General features: G+C 34.7%; 1 protein-coding gene across 1 annotated transcript in view; it reads left to right on the top strand.

The window, feature by feature from the left end:
• Positions 1–1,369: 1,369 nt before the first annotated feature.
• The window catches only part of LOC143251441 (xibalbin-1-like), a 47,433-nt gene continuing 28,918 nt past the window's right edge, over positions 1,370–19,884 (top strand). Inside the window, exon 1 of the mRNA XM_076502744.1 lies at positions 1,370–1,501. Within this exon, the coding sequence (XP_076358859.1) occupies positions 1,423–1,501 (79 nt within the window). The 5' untranslated portion in view covers positions 1,370–1,422. The remainder of the gene's footprint in view (positions 1,502–19,884) is intronic.

The following is a 19,884-nucleotide window of genomic DNA, read 5'->3' as shown; positions in this document are numbered from 1 at the left end:
GCCGAATACCGCAGCGTATAAAAAGTACGAGTTGCCTCCAGATAAACAAACAAAAAATGACCAGTAACTGCGTTACGACCGATTACTGCTCAAATGTTTATCTTCTGATTGGCTCTGTGGTAAAGAGTTGAAAACAATAACATTGTTTTGGAGCGTACATATAAACCACGTGTCTCTATGTTAAACAGTCTTCCAGCTACAATTTGTTTTTCAAAACGTTTAAAAAATTCTCTGATACCTTGTGTACTCTCATTTTCAGAGTCATAAATTTAAGAGTTAAAAAATAGGCTTAAATAGACGATATCGTAATATTATTCTCAAGCAAGGGTTTGTTATCATTGTTTGTTTAATTACATGTAAATCTACTTGAGGGCTAGCCGTCCCTAATTTCGAAGTGATAACCTGGAAATGAGGCACCCAGTCAACATCACCCACCGCCAACTCTTGGCTTATTTTTGTTAAATCGAACAGTAGGATTTAGCCTGCTCCGAGACGAGAAGACCAACTATTTATTTGGTGGTAACAGGAGGCAAACCACGGATCAACAGTTTAGCTATAAATTATCATGTGATGCAGGTAAAGACGACTAGTACACAAACGCTTCTGCCCAAAACAACTTGCCCACTTTAATAATGATAAGAATAATAAAAAAAAATCTCATTAAATTGGGCGCAGCTCTTTAAACCCATCACAACGCAGGAACTCAGTTCCAAACCTTTTTTAGGAGGCTAGAATTATCAGTAGCAACCACGTTTACAAGACCCATACTAACTAATTTGGTTTGTTTCGAACTTCGCGCAAAGCTACACGAGGGCTATCTGCGCTAGCCGTCCCGCCATACTAACTGAATTACAGAGCATATATAAGCGTCGATTGTGTTATATAACATTTTTGTTTGTTTTGTTATGCACAAAACTACACAAAAGGCTATCTGTGTTCTACCTGCCACAGGTTTACGTCCGCAGACATACCACCGCGCCACTGGGGGTCTAACAATTTATATCTTTCGTACACATTTATTTAAAACAGTTTTTAAACTACATGTTATATTTAACTTCAAAAATGCGCTGTTTAATAGGCAATACAAAAAAAAAATGCCAGGGACAAAGTTAAGCATTTTTGTTAAATCGGTGTGAAAATTATTACCATTGTTATATAACAATAACAACTATTTTGTTCGCTCGTTTCCAGAACCTTCCTTGATACATGTAGTCAATTTTTTCTTCCAAGCGTATCTCTTCCTAGAACATTTCATAACTTGGTCAGTTGCAGGTGAATATTTTAAAAGAACCTTCTTGAGGGGGTGGATAAGCAGAGAACAAACGATTTATTTTCAAAGATCGATCTGAAAGCATGCACATGCGCAAAATGTCATGTTACACGTGTTTATTATAAGTGAGTGAATGAGGTATTCGTAACGTGATGGAAGGAACAAGTTCAACTAACCTCTCTCTGAAGTCTGACTCAACTGTCATCGTTAGTAGAAGATTTAACACTAGAGGTAAGATCATTTTATTATTCTTTTTCTCACCCAATATAATGTTTCGAGTTCATAAAGTAATTTAAAGATACGTTTGTTAAAAGTATGACAAACGGATTAGTAAACTATGACAAACGGATCAGTAGACAAATAAATAAATAAACAATTTAAGTGACAGCTATAAAATTCCAAAATGATGGATCGGCATTGGAAAAAAAAAAAAAATGATCAGATGACTGTTGCAATAAACCGTAAATCAAATCTGTAGCTACGTCTAAGTAAACAAAAATAATTTTTAATTTTTGATATATTTACAAGAAGTTATATTTAATCACTAGAACATAACATAATGTTAAGGGACAACAAGGGAACTATTGGTCTATCTATAAGCCAAATTAAAACTATTTAAAAATATATAAACTGTTTTATCTGCCAAACTTTCTTTTAAATTCACTCAAATTTAGTGTCACAAGGACGTCCAAAGGCAATCCTTTCTATAGGCCAACCACCCTATTTAGAAAATAAAGTTGTCTTATGTAGAGACGTCTTCTATCTTGTCTAAATCTATTTTTGTGTCACCAAGTTCTATAATTCTCGCTATTAAGTATGAAAAAATGTTGATGCATCAACATTTTAAGTCCTTTTACAATCTTAAACATTTGAATCAGATCGCCTATAACTCTTCTTTTTTCAAGAGAAAAACAACTTTTAAGGATCTTTCCTCATATGACAACTCATCCATCCCAGGCACCATTTTAGTTACCCTCTTCTGAACCCTTTCCAATAATTCCATGGTTTTCCAAGGGCAAGGAGCCCAAGACTGAACACAATTCTCCAAATGCAGTTTAACCAGTGACCTACACAATGAAATTATAACATATTTATACTTGTATTCAATATTTTTGTAGATAAATGCAGTTTAACCAGTGACCTACACAATGAAATTATAACATATTTATACTTGTATTCAATATTTTTGTAGATACAAATTAAAATACTATTTGCCCTACCAATATTAGCAACAGCATGCTGCTTGGATTGCTTAAGAGACTGATCAGCCATTACAACAAGATCATTTTCTTTCATGACATTGTTAAAATTATTCCCATCCAAATTATTCCTATAATTCAAATTATTATCACCCACATATAATATTTTGAATTTATCATAATTAAAACCCACCTTCCATTTATTCACCCAACTCATTATGTGAGCTAAATATTTTTATAAAGTAGCAGCATCCTCTTCACAGCCAGTAACACCCAAGACCTTGGTGTCATCTGCAAACATAAGTAATTTATTGACTTTCTTCATCAATGTTATTAACGTAAGTCAAAAAGAGTAAAGGTCCTAAGACTGATCTCTGAGGTACACCTCTTGCAACATTAACTAGTTTAACTGAACTTCATTTATATCAACCCTCTGCTTTCTTTCATAAAGCTACTGTTCCATCTAGTTAACTCATTCACACACCTATAGAGACGAGTTCCTTTAAAATACTTTTATATAGCACTTTGTAAAATGCTTTCTGTAAATCCATATATATCACATCTACAGTCTTACCCTTATCTACATGTGCAGTAATATTTTCAAAACATGTAAAAAGATTTGTAAAACAATATTTTTCCTTAATGAAACTATGTTGCTATCCAATAAAATTCTAAACTTGTTAAATTATTTTGCAAAGTATCTTTTATCAGACATTCCAAATCTTTTTTCATTAATGAGGTAAGACTGACAACTCTTTAATTACTGGGACAACTTCTATTACCTCTCTTGAGGATAGGAGTCAGATTAACCAATTTCCAATCAGTTGGTACTTGTACATTATTCAAGGGCTTAAAAACATGTTGCAAGTGGCTCACATATCCAATCCCTGACCTTGTTTAAAACCCTTGGTGAAGTATTATCTATTACAGGAGCCTTAGCATTCTTTAAATATCCCATTTTTTTTAACCAGCTCAGAATTAAGGCAGCTATCTTCTTTGATCTTGTTTCCATTTATCAACTGTTCAAGATGTGAAATACAGCTCAAGTCTTCATTAGTAAAAACTGAAACAAAATCAGAATCTAATAATCTAGTCATTTCAAGCCTTCCTTCATCATTCCTCATGGGTCCTATCTCCATCCTCACATTTTGCTTATCCATAATGTACTTTTAAAAGTTCTCACTGTTAATTTTTATGTTTTAAGCCAAATTTTTGTTATAGACATCCTTTTGGATATCATAATTTTTTCTTTGACCAACTTTCTTGATTTTCTATAATCTTCTACAACACCAGTCAATTTAAATTTCTTAAGTGTGTGGTACTTTTCTTTGATTCTATCTCTTATTCCCTTTGTGAACCAACCTGGTTTTTTACTTCCAGATCCCATTTTGTTTCTGTAAGGAATATGTTTATCTTGAATATTTAAAAAATTATCTTTAAACATTTTCCACAACTGATTAGTGCCTAAAAATTACTCAGCTGTCCAATTCACAACAGATAACTCTTGTCACATTCCTTTCAAATTTGCTTTTTTCACATTTGAAATAAAAATATCATTAGTCTCGGTTTCCATACGCAGCAAAACATCAAACCTAATACAACAGTGATCACTTGTACGTAGGTTTTCACTTTCACCCAAGTCGGGTCATTCATAACAATGTCGTTTATTCTAGATTCTCATCAAAAATATTTTTTAGGAAAATGAAACTACTGAAATCACTATAAAAAAACTGCTAAATTCAGTCGTAATAACCTCCTCATTGTTGAAGGTATCCATGCAGTTTGTTAATAACCTCATCATTGTTGAAGGTATCCATGCAGTTTGTTAATAACCTACTATTTGTTGAAGGTATTCATGCAGTTTGTTAATAGCCGGAAAGCAACCAACAAATTCTCAATACCGGGCTACTTAATTAGTTGAAATATTTCAGTAAATATTTTCGAGGCCACTTCATTCAGTTTATAGAAATCAGCAGATTCTCAGTAGTGTAGTGTACATTTAATTTAGCTCGTAGCAACCAGATATTGTTCCATTAGAAGATGCTACATAAGAAAGTACGTACCAATCAAAATTGTTTTTGTTTTGGCGACTTGAAGAAATAACCAGTCACACCAAACATGTTCGCCGTTTTAGTCCTAGGGGCGTTATGATGTTACAGCCAATCCCACTACTCGTTTAGTATCTTAAAAGTTGGCGGTGGGTGGTGATGACTAGCTGTCTTCTCTCTAGTCTTACACTGATAAATTACGGACGACTAGAGCAGATAGCCCTCGTGCGCGAAACTTAAAAACAAATAAACATTTGAAGAAATAAAATAAATACCTATTCGTGTTGTACATTTAATTAAACACAAAAGTTCTCTTACTTGTACTCATTTCGTTTTACCGAAATAAAATTATAATTTGTAATGTTTACTTGATATCTCTTATGGTCATGAGACATTCATGGATTTGATGTTATTTTAAATTAACGTCATTCGGAGATGTCTTCTCCTACCCAATCCAACTTCCACTGGCTTTCTTTGTCTTTTCTGTTTTGTTTTCTCAAGAATTATTTTTGTCTAACTTGTTCAAACGGTGTGGTGAAAATGTTCTGTATACAAAAGAGCTAATGAAAAACGCTTTTGTCTATCAATTATTAAAACTAGAATAAAAACGTAATCCTAACGTGAAAGTACGCAAAATCAACTTGTTACATGTGCGTATCTTTTAATTAGATAAATATCCGTGAATGTATGTTGTTATAGTTTCTTCTTTAATGTCCCCCGCTGGTACAGCGGTAAGTCTTCAGATTTATAACGCTAAAACAGGGGGTCGATTACCCTCGGTGGGACTTAGCAGATGGCTCGATGTGGCTTTGTTATAAGAAAACACACGCACTCTTATTTAAGTTATCGTCAGAAAGTATTTGGTGTCAAGAAAACATCAGATGTGTCAGTTATTATGAATTTTTTCGCATAACTTTTATTCCATGATTTCAAAAATAGATAAATCCTGGAAGTATTTTCTGTTATTTTTGAGACGTTCTGTTTGTTAAATCACAAAGCTACACAATGGGCTCTCTATACTCTGCCCATTACGGGTATCGAAACCTGTTTTCTAGGGCTATAATTTCGAATTTGAAGAGTACAGTGAAAGACTTATAAAATTTCCGTGTGCGTTATGAGTTAAAGGTCAATGACCCTTATCCAAGAATTGTAATTGAATTTACAGATCCTTTGTCTTCGTCGGTTTTTCTCTTCATCTGTTCTGCTCGTCCACGGATCTGGCCAGATCTCGTCCACATACATAGCTAGCCCTTAACATCCACTCCACTTCCGGACATGACCTCTCGACCTCTACCGGTTTCTCTCTATCGTGCGCATCAACTGCACCCTCGTGAAATAAATCATCCAACTATTGTGTATAAATCAAATATCCTCGAGGCGGATCGAAGGTGGATTCAATAATCTTCGAACACCCCGAATGACAAATGGTTCGAATCACATAATTGTGTGGCCCGGCATGACCAGGTCGTTACTGGTCCTCGACTCATAACCTAAGAGTCACGGATTCGAATCCCCGTCACACCAAATATGCATGCCCTTTCAGCCGTGGGGTCGTTATTATATAACGGCCAATTCCACTATTCGTTTATCAAAGAGTAGCCCAAGAGTTGGCAGTGGGTGGTGATGACCAGCTGCCTTCCCTCTAATCTTACACTACTAAAATGGGGACGGCTAGCGCATATAGCCCCCGTGTAGTACGTCATATTCAAGTAATAAATGTTTTACTCATAATTTTTATGTTAATTTAAAATAAAACATATTCAGCTCATACTGTCTTCCACCCTAGTGTTTTCAATCTTATATATATATTGTGAACTGTGGCGTCTGTCTTCCGTTTGAAATACTGTGCACGCAGACAGAGCTCAATATTTACTTTAGAAATGTCGTGATAACAGGTATGAATAATGTTGATACCACATTTTATTTTTCTAGCAGGATATTTTACACTGAATTGTCAGGAATTAATTATACTTTCATTCAAATTTCAAAATGTGAAGTAACTTTAAAAATAACAAAAGGAGAATCCTTAGTAGCCTCGGTACTTGAAATTATTTTAGGTAGGATTAGATAACTTAATATATGAGACCTTTTTCTCCTTTTTATTATTTTTGTTTTTCAGCACCAATAATACCAAGTGTGAGGCATGTATGTACCAGATTCAGTTTTATTACTCACCCTCAAATTGAAATTCTTTTAGGTAAGATTAGGGTAAATGTTTCTGTAAGATCTTGGGCATGGTGAAACGCATCAATTGAAATGGTTTGACCTTCTAACTCCAGAACTCTAATTAGATCTCAAATCTATCGATAGATGACAGAAATAAGGGCTAAATGTATCCCTTGAGAAAAACGAAACGAAAACCTCAGAGTCATTCTATGAGCCACTCTGCCGTGGCTAAAAATGTAGATTGACAGTATATTATTACTTACAAGTCATGACGTCATTGGTTAAGGCTGCATTTATTGGTTGTTCTTTAATTTGGCATTAAGTTTTGTGTTGAGCCGTTTGATGTACGTTAACAATCGCCGTTAAGCCTCGTTAAGGAATGAATATCCATCTGGTGACAGTTATAAACGTTTTGTAAGAAACGTCTACGTTTTGTATCATTGAGAGGAAAAAAAATCTAATGGGATTTTCTCCCTTGCGTTCTGGAGATTCACTAAGAAACGACTGTTGTCAGTGTGCATTACTGCACGAAGACGTCAAGTGTTATAAGAGTGTCATTAGATTATAGTCATCGGTCTCGACTTACGTTGGTACGATGAAAGGAACGACAGCCTGAAGGTTTCATATTACTTCTTTTTGTCACTCATTATATAAGAGGTCGCAGCATTACAAAGCAAGTTTAGTTGGAAGTTAATAGGGAAGATTTTTTTTGAGATGTTGCAGAATTGTCAGGTTTAGAAAAGAAAGTCCACTCCAGATTTCATTATTTTTTTAATGCCTGAAGTCAAACATAAAATGAATCATTCAATATAACGTTCATTTAATAGTTAGAATGTCCCCTGATGGCCCTAACGGTTAGCTTCATTGGGGTAAAACTCTGTGTTCGATCCCTGCACAGCACGGATAGTCCTCTGGGCAACATTGTGTTTCACAAACAAGCAAACGGTAAAGTTAGAAAACCTGAAGACATCGAATAAAATATATTCCAACTAAATACAAATTTAAAATTAGAAACACCATGTTTGTATAAATATAAAGACACCCTTAAATTTTATCGTAAATTGCAACCTTAATTAGGAGCATCGGCAATCCTTAGAAAACTAGATTATTAACCGTGTAAATGTTAGATATTTAACATGGCCAGGTGGTTAAGGCACTCGACTTGTAATCTGAAGGTTGCGGATTCGAATCCCCGTCACATCAAAAATGCTCGCCTTTTCAGTCGTGAAGGCATTATAAAGTTGCGATCAATCCCACTATTCGTTGGCAAACGAGTAGCCCAAGATTTGGCAGTGGGTGGTGATGACTAGCTGTTTTCCCTCTAGTCTTAAACTGCTAAATTTGTGACGGCTAGTGCAGATAGCCCTCGCATAGCTTTGCGCAACATTTATAAATAAACAATAAAAACGTTTCGTGTTCGCGACGTATTTCGCATACGTTTGAAAGAAAAGGGTAATTTTGTTGGAACACAAAGTAAATGAAACACAGAATAAATTGGAAGTTAAGCGAGTAAGTTCTATTCTTCTTGCTTTAGACGGACATAACTTTTTAACGTATGGTAGAAGTAAATATTGTAAATACGACTGAAACCCCCAACAATACTAAAAAAGTAAAATTTGTTTAGTTTTATATAATAATTTTAATTTTACAAATAAAAAACAGAAAACAAAATAATTATGTTCTTAAGAATTTGTGTTTGTTTATTGGTAAGCATAAAGCTGCAAAAGGGGCTATGGCCGTTTCGACGATCGAACCCTAATTATGACATTGCAATAGTGACAACTATGACAATAGTGAAAAACTATTGTCGTAATCGTAGTAAAATTATGGTTTGTTTTGAATTTCGCGCAAAGCTATACAAGATTTATCTGCGCTAGCCGTCACTAATTTATCTCTGTAAGACTAGAATGGAGGTAGCTAGTCATCACTACCCACCGCCAACTCTTGAGCTACTATTTTACCAACGAATAGTGGGATTGACCGTCACATTATACGCCCCCACGGCTGGGAGGGCGAGCATGTTTAGCGCGACACGGGCGCGAACCCGCGACCCTCAGATTACGAGTCGCACACACGCCTTAACACGCTTGGCCATGCCGAGCCAAATTATTAAACATGATAGTTTAAAAAAAATAACTAGTTGATAAACCACTAGAAACAATATGATATAAACACAGAGGTCCAATAGAATGGCGATTGCTTAGGAAGGAGCTATAGCAAAACAGGGTATTCCATTCTGTTTTAATCTGCAATGATGAATCATTCGCCTACTCGAAAGATCAAACACGTGAGTGCTAACCTGTTCTTATAGTCGAATGTTACGGTTGAAAATAACAACCCAACTACATTGGTTTGAGAGTATAATCAAACCATCATGAACTAGTGAGTATTTATTAACTTATGTAAATTTCACAGTTACCTTCATTACAAATCTTTTCTATAGAGCAAATATACTGGTTTATGAATAGACTACCAGGTACTGAAACAATAATAATATAAACATCAGTTTTTTCGCTAAGGAATATACTAGCATGAAAAAATTCCTTGCCACTTTTAATCGATGAAATAAATAGAAACGAACGTTCGTTCTCATACGTCAAAAATCAAATTTCTTAATTTCTTCATATGTGAGCAATTGGAAATAAATTGATTCTCCAAACGCAACGTTTGTTCGTTAAGCCTAGTTATGCAAAAGGCTACCTTCGCCATGCCACCATGGCTATCAAAACCAGGTTTTTGGCGTTATGTCAGTCGCAAAACTTATCGCTGTGTCGCTGGGAGACGTCATCCAATATTTATATTCGGTCTTTATTTTATACTTCAAGCACTTTGTCTATGGCTTTATGTTATGTTTCACTATATGCAGTTTTACGAGAAGTTATAAATCGATGTTACGTTTCGTTAAACTAAGTTATTTAATTAAAAATATTAAATACAAATACATTGAGTCAACTACTAAAGGGGTTTGTTTGTTTGTTTTTGAATTTCGCACAAAGCTACTCGAGGACTATCTGTGCTAGCCGTCCCTAATTTAGCAGTGTAAAAGTAGAGGGAAGGCAGCTAGTCATCACCACCCACCACCAACTCTTGGGCTACTCTTTTACCGACGAATAGTGAGATTGACCGTCACATTATAACGCCCCCACCGCTGAAAGGGCGAGCATGTTTGGCGCGACGGGGATGCGAACCCGCGACCCTTAGATTACGAGTCGCACGCCTTAACACGTTTGGCCAAGCCCGGCCGTACTAAAGGGGTTATGGCCAGCTGGTTAGGGCGCTTGATTTGTAATCTGAGGGTCTCGGGTTCGAATCCTCATCATTTGTGGAGACGTTATTGTGTAATGGTCAATCCCACTATTCCTTGGTAAAAAAGTAGCCCAAGAGTGGGCAGTGGGTGGTTATGACTACCTGCTTTCTTTCTAGTTTTACTCAGCCAAATTACGGACGGTTAGCGCAGATAGACCTCGTGTAGCTTTGCACGAAATTAAAAAATTAACAAACTAAAGGGGCTCATAAAAAAGTTTTAAAATATGCTCATTACATTGTTATACTCCCCCCATGTATATATTCTTGTATTTTTTTAAAACAATATTCATTTCACTTATTAACTTAAAGATAAGCGAAATGTAGTTGGTAGAAGTCCGCCATACTTTAATGGCTAAAGCATATTTGTGACGTATTCTAGCCACAACCGCATGTGCGTCAGTACTGATAAAGATAACATGTTGACTGTGAAGATACTGGAGGAAGCTTCAAAAAATACCAGTGGGATTTTACACTCTCCATAACGCTTACATCTCGTAGTTACGGAAAGTATTTCACAAGACTTTCACATGCATTTTTCATTATGCGGAACATTTTCAGCAGCGCTCACCTCTTCTCAGTATTGTCGTATCTCCGATTATTCGTCTTTAATATATGTAGGGCTATTAATATCCTGAAGATTAAATATCACTATATCAGTGAATAAATATCACTTTTAAATGAAATATATGTTTAGTCTTAGTTTACCATCGTTTATATTTCATAATATACAGTCATGTGAGAAAGTTAAGACACCCTATAAAAGCCTGTGTATTTGTGCAACATTTTTGGATATATAAATATTTAATCTCAATTGTAACAATACTGAGGGATTATAGGAATATAACTAAACAATTCAAACTGAAGAAAAGACTTTTCAAGATCTTCTTTAAATGTAATTCGACAAAAATGCATATTTTAACTGAGGAAAAAGTTAGGACACCCCCACATTTATTCCCACTTAAAATGGCTCAACTCACATACAGTTGTATCACACCAGGTGCACATGATTAGAAGATCGTTACTCAGCATGAGGCTTGCCCTATTTAAACCTCAGACATTTAGTTTGGTGTGCTCCTGACTGTTGAAGTGAGAGTGAGCACCATAGTGAGAGCAAAAGAGCTGTCTGAGGCCTTCAGAAAGAAAACTGTAGCAGCTTATGAGTCTGGTAAGGGATTTAAAAAGATCCCAAAATATTTTGAAATCAGCCATTCCACTGTCCGGAAAATAGTTAACAAGTGGAGGGCTTTCAAAACAACTGCCAACATGCCCAGGTCTGGTCGTCCAAGCAAGTTCACCCCGACAGCAGACCGCAAGATGCTAAAAGAGGTCTCCTAACATGTCATCACGGGACCTACAGCAGGCTCTGGCTACTGTTGATGTGAAAGTGCATGCCTCTACAATCAGAAAGAGATTGCACAAGTTTAACTTGCATGGGAGGTGTGCAAGAAGGAAATCTTTGTTTTTTGAGAGAAACATCAAGGCCAGACTGAAGTTTGCCATAGAGAATGTAGACAAAGACAGATGAGTCCAAAATTGAATTATTTGGACACCAGAACAGAGGACATGTTTGGCGTAAACCAAATACAGCATTCCAGGAAACAAAACCTCATACCAACTGTGAAGCATGGAGGTGGAAGTGTCATGGTTTAGGGCTGCTTTGCTGCAGCAGGACCTGGACAGCTCACAATCATAGAATCCAACATGAATTCTACTGTGTATCAGAGGGTGCTTGTGAGACCATCTGTACGAAAATTAAAGCTGAAGTGGAACTGGACCCTGCAACAGGACAATAACCCAAAACATACCAGTAAATCCACCAAGGACTGGCTGAAAACTATGAAATGGAGAGTCCTGGAATGGCCGAGTCAAAGCCCAGATCTTAATCCCATTGAGATGCTGTGGGGAGACTTGAAACGGGCTGTAATGCAAGAAACCCCTCAAACATCTCACAGCTGAAAGAATTCTGCATTGAGGACTGGTAGATGGCTACAAGAAGCGTCTTACTGCAGTTATTTCAGCCAAAGGGGGTAATATTAGCTATTAGGGGGTAGGATGTCCTAACTTTTTCCTCAGTTAGAATATGCATTTTTGTAGAATTACATTTACAGAAGATCTTGAAAAGTCTTTTCTTCGGTTTGAATTGTTTAGTTATATTCCTATAATCTCTCAGTATTGTTAAAATTGAGATTAAATATCTATATATCCAAAAATGTTACAAAAATACACAGGCTTTTATAGGGTGTCCTAACTTTTTCACATGACTGTAGTTTCAGATTACGTCATTGCATGTGGCGACATCTGCCTAATACTATCAAGAGCCAATAACTAGTTGCTGTAGTGGTTTCAATAGGGCCGCAATGTCGCAACAAACATGCTCGCCCTTTAAGTCGTGGGGGCGTCATAACGAGACGGTCATTTCCACTATTCGTTGGTAAAAGAGTAGCCCAACAGTTGGCGGTTGGTGGGGATGACTAGCTGCCTTCCCTCTAGTCTTACACTACTCAATTAGGACAGCCAGCCGCAGATAGCTTTTGTGTCACTTTGCGCGAAATTCAAAAAACAAACACACAGGGCCGCAATGGTTCTACTTAAACTAATTTAAATCATATAACTTAAAATTATAAACTAGATTAAATACTGAAACAACTATCTTCCCACTAGGAGGAATGAAAAATATCCAATGGGAGTCCCTCTAACATAATTTCAATATGAAAGCACACAAGTTTGTTTATAATTTCGCACAAAGTTACTCGAGGGCTATCTGCGCTAGCCGTCTCTAATTTAGCAGTGTAAGACTAGAGGGAAGGCAGCTAGTCATCACCACCCACCGCCAACTCTTGGGCTACTCTTTTACCAACGAATAGGGGAATTGACCGTCACGTTATAACGCGAGGATGTTTGTTGCGATGGGGATTCGAACCCACGACCCTCGGATTATGAGTCGAATGTCTTAACCCACCTGGTCATGCCGGGTTCAAAAGCACACAATATTCAATTCATTGAAAATATTGCGATAATTACATGTGCTATTTTAAGATTTTAACTCCAGTAATGAATTTTTATAAATAAAACATTATTTTTAAATAGCCTTTTTCATTTTTTTACTGCATCTGACAAAATGTATATTTTAACAGTTAAATACAATGAGGCCTACCAGTATTTTTTATTTATTATTGTTAATATTACAAAAAACTGATAAAAATTTCAAGATTATGAATACATAAAAAGTTTTACTCAGAAATTGCAATATAACTGTAAACTAAAAAATGTTTATTCATAAATTTTTAAAACTATCCTAACTCCTAAGGAAACCTACTAAACTGAAAGGCTCGAAAAATTTTATGTACAAAATGCATTTTCTTCCGTATCAATTATGCATATGCAGCAGTATCGTAACTGAACTATATCCACTTCTTGTTGTTTATTAGACTTATAGGCAGACGTGATGAATAATTTAAACTTCAGCTTTCTCAATTAGAGATTTACAGCTTACCGAAAAACAATACTTGACGGATTTCATATTGAGACCCAACTGAGCGCGTGCTATGAAAACGTAAGTTTTGGCATAATATTTCAAATTATTTTGTTTCGTCAAAGAGTGTAATTTATTAAATACTAACAAAAGTGCTTGGCTTCGCACGGGTTTTTAGGTTGATCTATGTTTAGCAAGTGCCTAAAAGTTTAGCATGAAAGTTCAAATATGGATTCAATTTTAAATTTAATTGTTTTTGAATTAAGCTATTTTCTGTTACTTCACCAATATATTTAATAAAATAAAAAACCTCTTCAACCAACGGAGGCTAAATTAAAGAATCAACAAATATTTTTCCAGTTTTGTTGTCTTTACGTTTCATTTTATACTTTCAGTAAATAGACAACAACATTGTTAGTTATAACCATAACTATAAGCAGTTTTAGAGAAGATATATTTCGATGATACGTTTCGTTAAATTAAATTATTTAAACAAAGAAATTAAATACAAATTAGCCCCAATGACCTACATTGCTGTAGATCATTGGGGCTAATTTGTAATTATAAGTTAACATTTGAAGATATAGGGCGCTATTTGAAAAGAGAAGACGTTAGAAAGTTATAACTAAGTTCTTATAACATTGTAAATGTTTTGATGTTTCTTGGTTTTATTTTATTAATTTTTAGAAACTGGTGTTAGAAAAAAATTAGTAGCTTTTAGTAAAATTGGGGACTATAACAGTAGGTATAAGCTATAAATTTAGATTTTAAAAGTTTAACATATAGCATAATGTTAGATTAGGCTTAGTACTTGTAATTCAACTTGCAGTGAGACTGTAAGACAAATTAAATACATTGCTTTATTTATCAAATACAGTCTAATTACTAGTTATTTTGTGAAATTTAGGCTTAATAGTGTTAACAAAAAAGCTACTATTTAATAATAGAATCGAGTGTTCATTTTAATTCTACAAATAATACAATGAAGTTAAGCGTTCCCAGTTTGTTGAATGCAATAGGTGCAACGAATGTGTTTTATTTGAGAACTCTGGATTACTACACACTTTTTAAGGAAGTTAATAGTAAGGATGTTCGATGTGTATGTAAATTTGCAGGTTGGAGTAAAAGTTGGAAACTATCTTAACTAAAGTTGAAGAAATAGATAAAGAAAAGTATAAACTGTGGGAAATGACAACAGGACTTCAAGAGGAGCTTAAGTTTTTATATGCAAGGAAGACATCAGCTAAAGTTAACAAATGACATTCAGGAAGTTAGTAAAAGTAGTGAATTTAACTGTAAAGGCCATATTCTATTGACCAAAGAATTTCAGTTCTTGGCTTATGGAGACAAGGAACTGTTGGAGGGAGAGAATTTAAAAGGAATGTTATAGGTGATTCCTTGACACAGCATGTGGATAGAACAGTATGTAGGGTAAACAGAGAGAAAATATTATATTATGGTGTACAGAGATGCAGGTGGAAGATATAACTAGCTGAGCAACAGATATAATGACCTTGACAACGATGCAGATTATGTTGTGCACGTAGGAGCTAAAGTTATAAGAAAGAGTAAGCCAGAAGAACTAATTAATAAATACAAGGGATTGATAAAAACATTTAAAGATACCGGTCATAAATTAATTGTGAAGATGATGTTTTGAGTAGGTCATTGGGGCTAAGTGCTAGGCTAAAATTAATACGTAAGAATGAGCAGGTCAGCTGGTTGGACGTGTGGAATCAGTTCAGTGGAGAAAGGGAACTTTTTTGAAATGAATAATTTACACTTATGTAGAAAAGGTCCGACATGTTTGTAAGGACTATTAACTCAGCTGTAAGGGAAGTTTTAAACTAGGACTATTTAATGAAGGGTAAAGATAAACTAAATAAAACAAAACTAAGATGTACGGGAAAGTTTAACATCAGAAATCAGTACAAGTTACAAGAGTAGGCTTAATTGTTATTATAGTAATGCTAGAAGTATAAGAAATAAAATAGATGACTTTAGGACACTGGTAGAAATAAAATATTTAGAATAACCGAAACATGGTTAAATGTAGATGAGTTTGAAATACATGATTATTGGTTATTTAACAGGGACAGAGTATTAAAGAAAGGGAAGGAGTGGCTGTATACGTAAAGTGTGAGTTACATACTGTTGAAGTTGAGAATATTAAGGATAATAGCAAGGAGATTGGGTTTCTGTTAGTGGATAGCAAGGAATAAAGCTTTTAGTAAGAATGTGTTACAAATCACCAGATGGAGCTGATGAAATCAGGAAGAAACTTTGTAATAAGATGGAGGTCTCGGTTGTTAATAAAGTCATAATTACGGGTAATTTTAACTGCAGATATAATGATTGGGAAATCAAAATCCCTCAAACCATGAGGGAGAAAGGTTTCTGAAAACTTTTCAAGATAGATTTCTTCAACAATTGGTCAAGGAACCTACTGTAAATGATGCCATCTTAGATTTATTGTTAACTTCTTTCGGGTGTAACGGTCTTTCTGGAATAAACAATACAGCTTTTCAACACACTTCAGGAAATAAAGACATTCCTGGAGTTTGTAATATTCTTTAGTCAGAACATGAAGTCTATATTAAGTCATTTCATAAAGTTCTTTAAGCAGTTTAAAAGCATTCTTTACTAATACTTTCAAACGCTCTCTTTGAAAAGTAATGGTATGCTTTTAAGCCTTAAGATTTACAGATAGTTTATGTAAATAGTCTACACTAAATTATTAACTTTTTGTGCAGAAAATAAGTTATGCAAGACAAATGCTTTCTTTCATCGCATCTTTCATAAATTGTTTTCTACAGAAGGCACTGATGTGTTCGAGCATCATTAGAAGATCATAAGTCTAAGTTCCATTTACTCTACATTTTAGTTCAAACTGCAGTATTGTAAATTTTAAAAGAGAAAAAGAAACAAACAAAACAACAGTAACGGGATAATATTTCTATCCATCTGTGGGATAAACGCTGACGTGTATAATTACGCGAGTTAGGCTTACACGTTTAAATATAGTTGACAGTTTTTTTCGTTCGAAAGTATAGCTTGCAAGGAGTGTGACTAGTAAATCTTGGATGCACGTCAAAACAAGGTAATTAGGAAGTAATTCGTACAGGAATAATTCCACTATTTATCTTGGAAAATTAAGAAATCCGAGAGTGTGTGGTAGCATTATATCCAGAGACATTGAAGGGACCATTCTTAAATTCATTAACTTCATAATTTCATTTTTTTGGTGTTTTTTTTTTTTTCATACGCTAATGTTAGATTTTGCAATTCCCTCCTAATGGTTTGATAACAAGATACGAAGTAAATTTAAATGAACAACTAAACTTCGTGACTGTACGAAAATAGCTAAGAATAAATATTGATTTGACAGTAACAGAGAGAACGACACGAGAAATGTATGACATTTTGTATTGGCGCAGACAAAGTGCAGCGATATTTTGTACATGTAGTTGTTGTATGTCCGTAATACCTGTCTTGTGGTACTAAAACGATACAGCACCATCTAGTGTAAACAGATCAGGTCTTTTTGTCTCCTAAAGCCAATCATGATTAACAGGTTTCCTTATATCCTAAAGATGGTCATAATTTACAAGTCTCTTTATCTCTTAAATATAAATCCATAAATCTATTTATAACATAAATACGGTCACGGTTTACAAGTCTCCTTAGTCCTACACAAAGTCACGATTTCTTTGAAACAATAGTTTTAATTTCTAGTTTTGTCGTATGTTTTACAACAGAGGATTTTGGCACAAACACGTTCTTCAGAGAACAGGGTTCAATCAGACCATTTCTAGCACTTTTATTTTGTTCATCATCGGGAACAGGGAATAAAAAGAACGTATGCGACTTTAAAAGAACTCAAGTTAACAGTTTTACACAGTTCGCTCAAGAAAAGCCTGAAATTCTATATTCATTAGTTTCGTCTTATTTTTGTGCGTACGAACAAAGCGCTGAAGATTTGACGAGAAGATGTGAAACTTTCTTTCCTTCAAATAACATCACAAAAATTTCATGTTACTAGAGGATATTATGAACTGCCAAATATCTTGTTAAAAACTGAGGTGTACTTATCGAACACACAGAAGAAAGACGAGCTTTAGGGATTCCAGAACCTGAATCCTTTCTGATTAAACCCAGTAAAGTAAAACATTTTGTACAGTAAACGAGTACACACTGAATATAATCAATAACTCAAATATATGCGAGGTTTAGGGTTAGGATCAATCACATGATATAAAGCTAAAACTTTAAGTTTGTGAGGTTTAGGATTAGAACCAATCACATGATATAAAGCTAAAACTAAAAAAAAAAAAAAGTTATGTTTGTGAGTTTCATGATCTAAAGCTAAAATTCCAAATTATATTTAATCAGGTACTCGTGACTTGTAGAAGAAAGTCTAAATCAGCCATTTCAGGGCAGATGGCCTTTGGAATGGATTGCCTTCGGATGTTGTAGTGACAGTAAATTTAAGTGGGTTTAAGAAACAACTTGATAATTATACAAATTATAAGGGTTAACTTTAAAGTGTTTATTATTAAGTGACAGTAAATTTAAGTGGGTTTAAGAAACAACTTGATAATTATACAAATTATAAGGGTTAACTTTAAAGTGTTTATTATTCAAATTAATTTAATTTAAAGTGTGGAACAGCCGTGATGGACTATTAGATTCCATGTCGTCCCAGAATGTTATTACGTAACAACACAGACGTAAATAGATACAAGTTTCAACATTGTTACGTCTCCTTTGCGATTCCCAACATCTGTTTATCATGATAAACATGAACAGCGTTACAAACGCAGACGAACATTCAACTGAAGAGGACGAGTGACTCCAACGAAACTTGTGTCCCTAGACGTATGATGTTGTTTTTTAATAGTGAATTTAAACTTTAGACGGTCCCTATTATTCTTCCGTCCTATTTCCTTTTCATTTCGGCTGCTGTTTTTTCCTTTCTCTAGTATGCAGGAACGACTTAGTCATAAATATACTCAGGCTCTTTAGCCATTAATACCACATTCTCAGGCTTCATGTACGTATATTTTAATCATCTAATTAAAGTATGCAGGAACGACTTTGTCATAAATATACTCAGGCTCTTTAGCCATTAATACCACATTCTTAGGCTTCACGTACGTATATTTTAATCATCTAATTAAAGTATGCAGGAACGACTTTGTCATAAATATACTCAGGCTCTTTAGCCATTAATATCACATTCTTAGGCTTCACGTACGTATATTTTAATTATCTAGTTAAAGTATGCAGGAACGACTTTGTCATAAATATACTCAGGTTTTTTAGCCATTAATACCACATTCTTAGGCTTCACTACATATATTTTAATCATCTAGTTAATATTCTTTCAGATACCGTTATATGCCAATGCGGAGACAGGTTTAAACACAGTCAGTCATAACATAACTTATTTACCCAAAGTTAGGGTGAAAAGTTTCCTGATGTTACGCATTAAGTTGCATAACATAGTTGATTTACCCAAATTTACGATGTGAAATATTCTGATGTGACTGTAAGTTTCAACTCATCAATATGCGATAAAATTAAAGTCATTAATTAGTTAAGTTAGATAACTCTTTACTCAGTCGGACATTCACCTAACCTTCCATGATGTGTCGACTTAAATTGCCTCGTTACGTACCAGTAAGAAATGACCGTTGTGTAAAGTGTCCCTAACCCCCGAGGATTTGTTGAAGTTTTTCTTAAGACAATAATTTATCTTTTATTTATTTCTTAATTTTGGTGGGTGATTTCTAAGATAAAACCTCATCAAAGAGACATGAAACTGGAAGAATTGGGCACCATCAAATATTAAATGCCTTTTGCGAAAACGAACATTACCTATTTCAGTACTATCATTTATTTTTAACCGTATGTAATAAATATTTAAATTCGGTTATCGAGGCTTAGCCGAAACGCGTTTAAAGAGTAATTATCCATTCATTTCGTGGAAGTAAGTGCTAAAATTTGGTGCTTACATATTAAATCGTTCTTCTGTAACTTACCATGGTTTTTTTCTAGCCTGATGTAATACAGTTATTAGTATGGACGATAAAATGCCATCTTTATCTTCGAGTTATTTAGTTCCAGTATCTCTCTGTAATAAATGAGAGAGCTCTACAGTACAACGTAAGAGTTGTGTTCAGACTAATCACAAGGAACTATTTCGGTACGTGTTCCTCATAAATTATAAGGGAATAAGTTTAGACCAATCACAAGGCACTAACTAATTACAATTAGACCCGATACGTTATTAATGGCTCATTCTTACCAGGTAATACGGATAGATCTTTCGATTCTTTTATTTATTTTTTGGAAGCATAAGGGGAAGAGGAGGAAATAGCGTTACTGTAAGAGTAGTACGCTGAAACTAGTTCCATTACG

This window comes from Tachypleus tridentatus, chromosome 6, assembly GCF_004210375.1.
Source record: "Tachypleus tridentatus isolate NWPU-2018 chromosome 6, ASM421037v1, whole genome shotgun sequence".
NCBI lineage: Eukaryota > Metazoa > Arthropoda > Merostomata > Xiphosura > Limulidae > Tachypleus > Tachypleus tridentatus.
The sequence above is the reverse complement of the archived record's forward strand: the minus strand, read 5'-3'. Positions and strand labels throughout refer to the sequence as shown.